Raw genomic sequence first — 12380 nt, forward strand, 5'->3', positions numbered from 1 at the left:
TCTAAGCAAAACAAAAATATATTAATTCTCACAATCCCAAGCAATACATTAAAGATATAAAATCTGCCTTCAAGGAACTTTCCACTGAGGGTTATGTAAAGACAGATATGCTTATTGTTACAAGGATTCCTTTTCCCCGATGGGTGAAGGGAAGTGTAAAGGAAAAAAAATGTTTGATATTTAGGAAAACAACATGAATTTTCTTTGGGAAGAAAAAATAATGTTTGGTGATCAAAACTTTTTTTTAAAACAAAGAAAATTTGGTGTGGGGTAGCACTAGTAGGGAATAAGAAAGGCTTCATATTTATCATGGCACCTGAGTTTGGCTTTGAAGGGAACTAAATATTCTGAAAAGGTGGAGATGGAAGCATAGAATTCCAGGCATAGGGAATAGCCTATGGTAAGGCATGGAAGTGAGACATGGAATGTTGACTTAATGGAACAGTTAGAGGTGCAGTTTGGCTAAAATACAGAATACATAGCAAGGGGTAATATACAATTTAGAAATATAAGTTGTAGCCATATTTTAATGCCAGACTGAGAAATTTAATATTTTATGCTCAAAAATTGGGAGCCACTGAAGATATATTTTAGCCTATCTACTGACTTAGGAAGAGTCTTTTGGCAATTATGTGGAGGACGGATTGGAAAAAGGGGAATCCTGAAAGTGAGGATCAGTGAAGTCCCTTTTATAAGTAGTACAGATGAAAAGTAATACTCCCTGAGCTAGGGAAGGTGGCTATGTATGTGATGAAAAGGGGTCTAATAGGTAGGTAAGCTGTTATGATGGGTAAGGTTATGACAAGACTTAGCAACTGATTGATTGGCTGTAGGAGGACAGATCATATTGTCTCTTCATAATCCTAGTGAGTTGAGGTTAAAGCCTCAAATTAAAGAAGTATTTATCTTGATTGTTAGTATCTAATTATAGAAGAGATAATAATTTTTAAAAAACCAACAAGTTGACTTTTCATCTTCTTTTGTTTTGTCATCAAACATTTGAAATGAATTATCTTTTTTTTGGCAGAGAACTATTAGGAACAGTCAGCAAAATCATAGTCATAGAAATGAATTTGTTTTAAAGTGCCAACAAATCTTTTAATTGCTCAGTTTAAAATGTTGATTCAGTCTGTATTATTCTTTTTCAACTCATATTACATGCCAACACACATTTTACTGACAGACTTCAGGACTCAAGCTATACTGGGCTCTGTCCAGCTTGGTTATCAAAGGTTAACCTGTGCAACACCATCTGAATGCTAACCAATGAAAATCTCTTTTAGATCATCTTTATAAATTAACTCATTCAAATCTGCAAATGAGATTAAACAATAAAGTTAGATTTTTTTAACATTACATTCTTCAGTCCAGTATTGAAATAACCATGCAATGGCATCTGACTCAGGAAATTTGAAACGTGTCTTTGTCAAGGAGTAGGACATAGAAGTAGCTAGATGAGCACTGAAGTCAGAAGGATCTAAATTCAAATTCAGCCTCAGATATTTATTAGCTATGTGACCCTGGGCAAATCACTTAACCCTGATTGTCTTCTCCCCCCTTCCCCATTTAAAAAAGTGATAAATATCACAAAAGAGAACTGACTTTGGAGTCAGAGGATCTGAGTTCAAATCCCAACTCTACTACTTTCTTACCTGTTTGACCTTTAGTAGATTGCTTCATCTCTCTTCCTTGGTTTTAAAAATGGATTAGATGAACTCCAGATCCTGTGAATCTTGAATTGGTCACCATAATTCAGTCTGGAAGCAGCATAATGAAACAGAAAGAGCTCGCCTCAGACTAAAGAATACCTGGGTTGAAGTCCCAGAGCTCTCTAAGATTATAAATTAAATAAGATGGGTTTCCTCATCAGGAATTTCCTAAACTAATGAAATCACAGCTCCAGATTTGAAAGAGTTTGGAAAAGGAGGAAGAAAGGAAAGAAGATTCAGTCAGCCTTTTTTTTTTCTTGTCTTCCATTCTCTGGGAAAGAACAGTGTTTTTGATCTGCTTTACAAAAAGGTTTTGGTCAAATTCATTTTTCTCCTGCTGAAAATACACAGAAAATGATATCTTCAATAAAGTAATACACAGCTACAGGTACTTGAAGAATGAACATTTCAAAATGTCCTTAAGTGGGTGTTTTGTTTGTTTTGAAAGGCCTGGGAAAGAGGTATCACTTTAGTTGTGGTTGAACATATTGGTAATTTTTAGAATTTTGAAAAAAATATTTATTGGTTGATTGGTTCTAATTATCTTTTAGTATCTAACTAATAGAAAAGGATAGAGAGATGAAAAATAGCATTGTGGGCAGAGTACTTGACTTGGGAGTTAGGCAAATTCTGTTTTGAATCTGGCCTCTGTTTCTTGCTCACTATCTCATGTACAAGTCACATTTATCCTTGATGTCCAAGGAAGACATCACAAGATGATCTATCGATCTCACAGTATGGTTGTTAGAGTCAAATGAGATGAAGCACTGGCAAACTTAGAAGCACTACGTAATTAGTAATAAATATGAAGTACACTTCTAATGATAATTTCTATTAACTCTTATTAAACTAAAGCCTTAATATAAAATCTTCCTCAAACACTTAATATATGCCTATCTACTGAAATTTAATGGAATATCTAAGTGGTTTAGTGGGATGGAGAGCCAAACCTGGAGTCAAGAAGACTCATTCTCCTGAATTCATATCTGACCTCAGACACTATCCCAGTGATCCTGGATAAATCACTTAATATTATTTGCCTCAGTTTCTCAACTGAAAAATAAGCTGGACAAATCATTCTAGTATCTTTGCCAAGAAAACCCAAATGGAATTGTAGAGTCAGACACAACTGAAACAACACAATAGAAATTTAAGATTTCCTATAAGCAGCTAGGTGGCACAGTGAATGAAGTACTAATACTAAACTCAGGAAGATTTGAATTTGAATGTGACCTCAAAAACTAACTCTGTAGGGCAGCTAGGTGATGCAGTGGATAGAGTACCAGCCCTGGAGTCAAGAGGACCTGAGTTCAAATCCAACCTCAGACATTTAAGAATTACCTAGCTGTGTAACCTTGGGCAAGTCACTTAACCCCAATGCCTTGTAAAAAAACAAAAAACAAAACAAAATTCTGTGACTCTGAACAAGTCACTTCACCTCAATCAGCCTCAATTTCCTTAGTTATAAAATGGGAATAATAATGACACCTACTTCCCTCCACCATGGTCTTTCTTCTTATTCTTCCACAACTTGATTAATATGGAAATATATTTAAAATGCATAACTATATTAGATTGTTTTCTGTCAGTGGAAGGGGGAGGAGAGGGGAAGGATAAAAATGTGAACCAAAAAATGATTGTTAAAAACTATCTTTGCATGTAGTTAGAAAAATAATTAACTAAGAAAAATAAATAAATAATGGCATCCATCTCCCAAGATTATTACAGGAATCTAGTGAGATGATATTTGGAACTTGTGCTTAGCATTGCTTAATAAATTGCCATTTCCTTCTTTACTAAGTTCCTTTCTTTCTTCAATTTTACAGAAGCTGCCTTATGTGTATAGAGCCTGCAATCAGCACTAAACACCTTCACTACCAGAGTTTCCAGCTCTTTGGCTTTGATTTCATGGTGGATGAGGAGCTGAAGGTCTGGCTCATTGAAGTCAATGGGGCTCCCGCATGTGCCCAGTAAGCCAGCCCTAGATACTTCATTTTACCTTCCTTAGGATAGATTGATAATAGGTTCTTATTACATGATTTCCTCCCCCCTCCCCATTCAGCAGGTATTTAGTAAACACCTACTATGTGCTCAGTACTATGTAGACGATTTGGGGAATAAAAAAAACATAATAATTATGATAGGTCTCATTTATATAGACCTTTAAGGTTTATATGATGATTTCCCTACCACAACCCTGCAAAGGTATGAGAATCATTATCCTTATTATTATTATCCTTATCCTTATCCTTATTATTATTATTATTATTATTAAATTGCTTATTAATAATAATTTAGCTCTTCTATTCTTTTCCATTAAGAAAACCTGTCTTGCTCTGGGAACTAGGAACTCAATTTTCAGTTCTTCCATCAACCTCTTTGTCCCTTGGCACCTGTGAAAAACTCAGTCTATTTATTGTAAAATGAAGTAGTTGAACTAGATAACTTCTAAAACCTCTTTCTTTTCAAAAACTAAGATCTATTGATCACATGGATACACGGAAAATGATGAGCAGACAGATTAGAGTCCTTCACTTAGTGTCCTGGACACTAAACAGTCCTTCGATTAATAAAGTAAAATATCACTCTCCCAAGGACTTCATGAAGATGACTGAATAAATGTGATGTTTGCAGTAGAAGTTGGTACCCAAAATCAAATCAGAGCACATTTGGAGGATGACGATTTACCCACACATTTATTTGCATGTGTCATGGCCACTCTGCTTTTGCCAAAGCAGGGATAGGAAATGATTTTCATAGGCAGGCTGTAGAAGGATAAGAAAAAGCTTGGTATGTTTGTTTTCCTTGTGAACACATTTAATGATTATATCTTACCTCTATTTCTTTCCCTCACTTTAGGAAACTTTATGCAGAGCTTTGCCAAGGTATAGTGGATATAGCCATATCCAGTGTCTTTCCTCTTACTGACACAGTGCAAAAGCAGAATCAACAGGCAACATTTATTAAGCTATGATGAAGAGATGATCAGAACAACATCTAGGAAAGAACTGCAGCACGTTGGGCTTTTGTGGGGCAGGAGGGAGGATAAGTGGGGGAACAGAGATTATTGGATTGTTTGAAATCATGCCAAAAATGGGAGAGAAGTGGATTTTTTTTATCTGCAAAGGAAGAAGAAAAATAAAAACACTTTCAAAGCGAATCCAGAATGAGCCAGAGTTGCTCATTGTTTCACCAGATTCTGCTCTAAACACAGCTCATGCAACTTTTGAAAACTGAAGCAAATCTCTCTAGGAAGACAGCAAAATATTACTTCAAAAAATAAGGATTCAACAATTTTATGTTCTCATCCTTTTTTAAAAAAATAATCTTATTTTTATTAATAAGGCAACTTTGTGAACAGCATCTCTCTTCCTCAGGGACCCAGTGAAGCTTGGTCCTTTTGTTAATGTGTAAATTCTTTCCACCTGCTGCAGTCTTAGTGCCTTAGCTCAGTTCCCAATAGGTAACTCTTCTATTCTTTTCCATTAAGAAAATCTGTCTTGCTCTGGGAACTAGGAACTCCTCAGAGCATTAATTTTTGGTTACTGACCCTCCTGTACCACCTTCACCCCCTATCTTCCTTGTGCCCTGTCTTCCTGGTACCTGTTGAAAACCTGAAAGGAGCAAACACCAAATCCCTGAACTTAGGAAGAGGATCCAAGCTTAGAGATGAAGAGGTTTCTGAGTATAATTAGGATCAGTTATCTATTAGAATTTCTATCATGAGGAGGTGGAAAAGTGTTGGGTTTAAAGAAAATTAACTCTTAGGGCTAATCCTTTTTTTTAAGTTATCTATCCTTAGTAATAAGCAAAAAAATGGCATCCTCTGATTTCTTACCAGATTGAGTGCGTGTTGAGATCTGAGTTCTTTTATTAACCTACTTAAGATCTCTATTTTAAACTGATTTATTGAAGTAATGATTTTCTTTTGAAATTTTTAAAAAACTTTCCTCACTCATTAAGATTTTCTACACTTTAAAGAGTAAATATCCTTCTTCCCAATGAATTTGTTACGACTCTTTGAATACGTACCTGAATTTCCAGGTCATAGCTCCCCTATCTGAGACCTCTCCTTTGGTCTTGGACTCTATGCATTGTTCATTCAGTCTTGGCTACCTGCCTGTGCTGCAAAGCTTTGTGAGAACTGCTGTTGATGGTTGACAAGTCATCCACCTGGAGCAGTCTACTTTGGAAAAAAAAGAAGTGGGGGATGCTTTTCAAAAGTCCACATGGCACATAAAGGATTTTTCCCCTGTCAGTTCCCCCCCCATCTTTTTTATTTTTAAGTTAGATATATTTTGGATTTGTAAAGCTGACTGTCCCTTTTTATGTTTCCTCTGTTTGGAGGACACATCAGGAGACCAAATGAGTAGCAGGTTGGAAGTTTTGAGATCATATATGTCTTTAATGTTTCATTATTCATGCACTTAGAAGTCAGGAATAAGGACTTGCAAAGAGACCTTTTTGATGGCATTTAGGAAATGCTTCTGCAAATGGTCTAATAAAAAAATACCCTCCTCTTACAATAACATGAAATATTTTTTCCATAGCTGTAGTGCAGTATTAGGTCTGAGGCACACTGTATCTCTCTTTCATCCTTGGCACAATAAAACTCTACAATGAAGTTTTTTTTCTTTTTAAGTAGCAGAATTTGAACATATGATAGTGAATGTTGCATCCAAAAGGAACAAGAGTCGTTTGATAGAAGCAATGTCCAGCATTCGGCAATGGCATGTTTACTGAATTGCTTGGAATATGACCTGCTTGGGTCAATTCTCACTGGGATTTGGAGTCAGAAACCAGGCACCCACTGGTTTTAAAGATAATGAAGCACTTGTATTCTGGGGAGAAACAAAATCAGTCCTAATAAAAGTATATCTTGGAGGCTATAAAGCAGCTGTTTGATTAAATGTTTGAGTCTGAGATAACTAACAGGTATTTTCTGGGAGAAGGGAATGTGACCAACTTCTAAGATGTCATTGTAGATTCTTAAAACTGGCTCTTCACCTTTCACACCCTTTCTTTGAAGTAATGGCAGTGGTAAAGTCTGTCTTGTACAGAAGAACAAGAATGGTAAACCAGAACAAGTACTGATATGGTTCTCTAAGTTTTGTGTTTTTGATTAGCAAATTATTTTTTCTCTCTCCCACATCCAACCCTTTTGGAGGGGAAAATCCAAAGCAAATCAGATTCCTTCTAAAAAAATATCAGTCAGGCAAAACCAATTCTCTCACAGGTCATGTCCAAAAAATATGTCTCATTCTGTATCCTGAGTCCATTGATGATGTCATCTGGAAGAATTTAGTGTGATTCATCATTAGTTCATTGCAGGAGTATTGTGAGATTTAAATAAGATAATGAATATAAAATACTTTACAAACCTTAAATCTATATAATAGTTACTACTACCACTGTTATTGTTATGAATTAACCACCAGGAAGATTATAACTTTATTCTGTGAACTTTCTACTTCAGTCCTATTTAACTCAAGCAATAATTAAAGATCAATAGAAGGGTATGCTACTCAATGTTTAACAACCAGACTTTTCAGTTTAAAAAATAGGTAAACACATTTTTAGAATTAATCTGCAGCATTAACACTCTCTTAAGCCTAAGCATTCTACAGAACAATAATTCAAGTCCTGATTTGTAGGATTGCTGATTTCTTAGGCGAAAATGCCCAAATTAAAATTTTAATAAAGACAGTTTCTTAGAGCACACCCTGGTTCTCTAGAATTATGAGTGACCATTGCATATTTTTTAGCCCTTATAATAAATAGACCTTACTCAAAATATAGATGAATTGAGAACGTTCATGCATCTTGAATGTTTCCCAGGGATTTTTATTCAAAAGCACAGATACCTAAGAAATACATTGAGTTCTGTTTTTATTTTCCTAAATCACACATTATCTGAAAGGGTTTTAAGTTTATAAAGACAGCTATATTTCAGATCACACAAGGCTTAGTTGTGGAACAAAATCATAGCCCCTTATTTTTGTTAAACAGTCTGGATAACTCAGCTATAAATGCCAAGGGTAGCATAATATGATGGGAAGAGCCATGAACTGGGAACTGAGAGCTGAGTTCCAGATCTGGTTTTATGCTTAGTTAATCTCTCTGGTCCTTTAGTTTCTCTCTTATGAAATAGATCATTAACTACCTCAGTCTACCACAGCAGGATTTGCTGTGGAAAAATAACATCTTGGATTTCTCATGAAGAACACAAACACATTTAGCAATAGGGACCAAGGGAAGAAATCTGTCACCTAGGATTTCATTTAAGCCTTTATTATAAAAGATCATCCTTTGTTTTAAATGTTCTGAATACTAGGGTCAGAGAAAGTGTTTGAGCTTACTTGTCATCTGCTATAAAAGTCATACGTTTGTGGAAATTAAAATTATTTTCATCCTCGGGGCAGAATAACCTACTAAAAACAGATGATTGGTCATGATAATGAGTGGGAAGATGCAAATTTATGAAATTACTTTTCAGTTTTTAGTTGTGGCATATTTAAATTAAAGTTGGTCTTAGGGGGAATAGTAGGAATTATCTTCCATGACTCTTTCACAAGATGTTATACTGAAATCTTCACCACAACAATATTGCACTGCCAGTTATTATTTCCTTAAAAGGATTAAGTTCACATTTATCATATATGGTAGCACTTAAGGAGTATTGTAGCCAACTTTGCCAGTTACTTAATAGCTTGGAATGGCAAATGATTTTTTTTGCATTACTTATTCTAAAGCTAGGAAAGTACTCAGGTACTTTGTGATGAAGAGACTTCAACACTACTGGACTAATAATAATGGTTCTGATTTTTATCCATCACATCTGGGCAAAAGAAGAGTTAAAAGAAAACAGTCACAAATAGTGATTAAAGTGGATTTTTTTAGGTTTCTAGGTAATTATTAAGTGTCTGAGGCTGGATTTGAACTCAGGTCCTGATTCCAGGGCCAGTGCTCTAGTCTCACTGTGCCACCTAGCTGCCCCTAAAGTGGATTTTAACTGGTTTTTTCCCCACAACCCAATCCATTAGAAGAGGGAATACCCCAAACAAAACAAATTCCTTTAAAAAAGCATCAATCATCCAAAACTAAATCTCTAATAGATCATTTCATACACACACACACACACACACACACAAACACACATTTGGCTCTCCATTTGAGGCTTAATTTGATAAACTGATCATGTTTGGAATGGGAAATAGTTTAATTTGATAAATTGAGAATACCTATCTCTATATATGGATGTGTAAAGATAAGATAATTTAATACAACAATAAACTGTAGGATCATGTATTTGGAGACAGAAGGAACCCTTGGAGACCATGAAGTTCAACCCCCTTTTTACAAATGAGAAAACTGACTTCCAGAGTGAAATGAATTGCCCAAGGTCACAACAGTGGTTATATTTAGATGTAACATTCCACCTTTGTGAGGAACAAAAATCCGAGTATTGAGGAACCAAATTCTTATTAAGTGCTTACTAGGTGCCAAGCATAATACTAAGTACTAGTTTACAAAGACAAAAGAAAAAGTCCCAGCCCCCCCCCACACACACACACAAGCAGCTTACATTCTTTTTTTCAATTAAAGATTTTATTTATTTTGAGTTTTACAATCTTCCCCCTAATCTTACTTCCCTCCCCCCACCCCCCACAGAAGGCAATGTGCCAGTCTTTACATTGTTTCCATGTTATATACATTGATACAAATTGAATGTGATGAGAGAAATCATATCCTTAAGGAAGAAACGTAAAGTATAGGAGATAGCAAGATAAGACAATACAAAAGGTAATAGTCCTTGGTCTTTGTTTAAACTCCATAGTTCTTTCTCTGGATACAGATGGTATTCTCCATCCAGATAGCCCCTAATTGTCCCTGATTGTTGCACTAATGGAATGAGCTAGTCCATCAAGGTTGATCATGCCCCCATGTTGCTGTTAGGGTGCACAATGTTTTTCTGGTTCTGCTCATTTCACTCAGCATCGGTTCATGCAAATCCCTCCAGGCTTCCCTGAAATCCTATCCCTCCTGGTTTCTAATAGAACAATAGTGTTCCATCACATACATATACCACAGTTTGCTAAGCCATTCCCCAATTGAAGGACATTTAATTGATTTCCAATTCTTTGCCACCACAAACAGGACTGCTATAAATATTTTTGTACAAGTGATGTTTTTACCCTTTTTCATCATCTCTTCAGGGTATAGAACCAGTAGTGGTATTGCTGGATCAAAGGGTATGCACATTTTTGTTGCTCTTTGAGCATAGTTCCAGACTGAGGAGCTTACATTCTAATGAGGGAAATAAGATATCCATGTATATGTATGTATGTATATATACATATATGTATATATATACATATATATGCCGTATACATAATCTATACAAAAAAGAATATAAGGTCATTTCAGTGAGGAAGGTACAAGAGAAGTGGATATGGAAAAGAAGAATCAGAAAAGGCTTCATATAGAAAATGAAGCTTGAGCCAAAGGAAATCAGAGATTCCAAGCCCTAGAACTGAGGAAAAGCTGCACAAAAACATAAATTTGGGATCTACAGTGACATATATAAAAGGGCAGTGAACAGGCTTTTTTTTTTTAGAAAGGAATGTCTAAGGAAATTGGAAAGGCAGAAAGAGGCCAAGTTGCAAAGAGATTTAAATGTCAAAGAAGAGTTTGAGTTTAGAGATAATAGGGAGCCTTTAGGGTTTTGAGTAAGGGGCTGATGTCACACATAATCATTAGTGGCTGTATAATGGGTAAATTAGAGTGGGGAGAGGTTGAGGCAGGAAGACCAAGTCAAAGATTCCTGCAATAATTGAGGGGAGAGATGATGAATGTATACCAGAAATTAAGATAGTGTGTAAATGATGAGAGAGAAGGGGATGTGGAGATAGGAAGGACAACAGTTGGTATGGAAGGTAAGTGAGTGAAGAATTGAGGAAGGCACAGGTTGTAAACTTAGGTGATTGAAAGGATGGTGCTAGCCTCTATAGTAAGAGGCAAAGGAATGGTCTAGAGGGAGAGGGGAAAATGAAAAATAATGAGTTTGAGATGTCTATTGAACATATTTTTGAAAATAACCTATTCTAGGAGGAAGGAGAATAAGCATTTATTAAGCATCTAATTTTACAGGAACTATGCTTTAGGGACTCTGTGAGGTGGGACTAGGGCCTCGAATTATAGATATAGACCTGGGGACATCTGCAAATAGGTGTTTTTTTTAAGGTTTTTTGCAAGGCAAACAGGGTTAAGTGGCTTGCCCAAGGCCACACAGATATAGATGTTAACATATGAAGACTTCTGAGGTCATCAAGTATAGAGAAGTACTCAAAACAGAGCCTAGAAAAACATGTTCAGTTAGTGGGCATGTCATTGATGATGAACCAGCAAAAGAGAGTGAGGAGATTAGTTTACCTGTCAGATCTGTGGAAATTGTATAAATTTATATTGTATAAATAAGTGAACTGAGAATTACCAGAAGAGCAGGCTGGTTTTTAAAGAGTCAGAGGAACTAGAAACCAAATTGCCAATGTTCACTGGGAGTTCAAAAAAAAAATCCATTTCTGCATCATTGACTACACTAAAGCCTTTGACTTTGTGAATCTTGACAAAATGTGACAAGTTCTCAAAGAGATGGGAGTACTAGATCATCTTACTTGTCTCTGGAGGAACAGGTATATAGGTTAAGAAGCAATAGTTATAACTGAATATGGAACAACTGATTGGCTTAAGATTGCAAAAGGAATATAATAAGGCTTTATATTTATTTCACATATGCAGAATACATAGTGTGAAATTCCAGGTTAGAGGAATCAAAGACTGGAATTAAGGCTGCTGGGAGAAATATAAAAAAATCTCAGATATGCAAATAATACCACTGATGGCAGAAAGTAAAGAAAAATAAGAAGCCTCTTGATAATGGTAAAAGAAGAGAATATAAAAGCTGGCTTGAAGCTTAACATAAAAAAATCCCCTAGTTAAACATAAAAAAAAAAAACCCAAAACCCTGGCAAATGGTCCTAGGGAGAAGTGGAAACAGAGTTAGCTTTTATAGGCTTGGACTCAAAGAACCCTACAGATGGCAACCTTAGTCATGAAATTAAGACACTTGAATCTCAGAAGGAAATCTATGGTAAAACTGGATAGCATACTAGGAAGCAAAGCTATCCCCTGGCCAACAGAGATCTGTAGCCAGAGTACCAATGTATGGCTCTGAGAATTAGTTGTGAGAGTATTTGTATTAGGTGTTTGCCCCTGGGTAGTCACTTAACCACTGTCTGCCTCAGTTTCCTAATAAGGAAAACTGGGCACTGAAGAATCGATGATTTCAAACTGTGCTGTAGAAGACTTTTAAGAGTCCCTCGGATAGCAAAAAGATCGCATCAGTCTATTTTTAAAGTAATTAATTCAGGCTTAAAGAAATGAATTCACTTGGAAAGTCAAGTACTGAAGCTGAAGCTTGGTCACATATTGAGAAGAAAGAATCATTAGAAAACATGGGGCGGCTAGATGGCACAGTGGATAGAGCACCGGCCCTGGAGTCAGGAGTACCTGAGTTCAAATCCAGCCTCAGACACTTAATAGTTACTTAGCTGTGTGGCCTTAGGCAAGCCACTTAACCCCATTGCCTTACAAAAACCTAAAAAAAAAAAC

The 12380-nt window shown here is 36.0% G+C and overlaps 1 protein-coding gene across 2 annotated transcripts in view; it reads left to right on the forward strand.

Annotated features, from left to right (window-relative positions):
• TTL (tubulin tyrosine ligase) overlaps positions 1-8236 on the forward strand; it is a 43486-nt gene extending 35250 nt beyond the window's left edge. The window contains exons 6-7 of one of the 2 annotated variants that reach the window (XM_074209287.1): positions 3536-3679; positions 4569-8236. In XM_074209287.1, coding sequence (XP_074065388.1) covers positions 3536-3679; positions 4569-4683 — 259 coding nt within the window. In that variant the 3' untranslated portion in view covers positions 4684-8236. Of the gene's footprint in view, positions 1-3535; positions 3680-4568 lie in introns of those variants that run through there. The other variant, XR_012473322.1, reaches the window with a different exon arrangement.
• Positions 8237-12380: the final 4144 nt, after the last annotated feature.

This window comes from Macrotis lagotis, chromosome 1 (genome assembly GCF_037893015.1).
Source record: "Macrotis lagotis isolate mMagLag1 chromosome 1, bilby.v1.9.chrom.fasta, whole genome shotgun sequence".
NCBI lineage: Eukaryota > Metazoa > Chordata > Mammalia > Peramelemorphia > Peramelidae > Macrotis > Macrotis lagotis.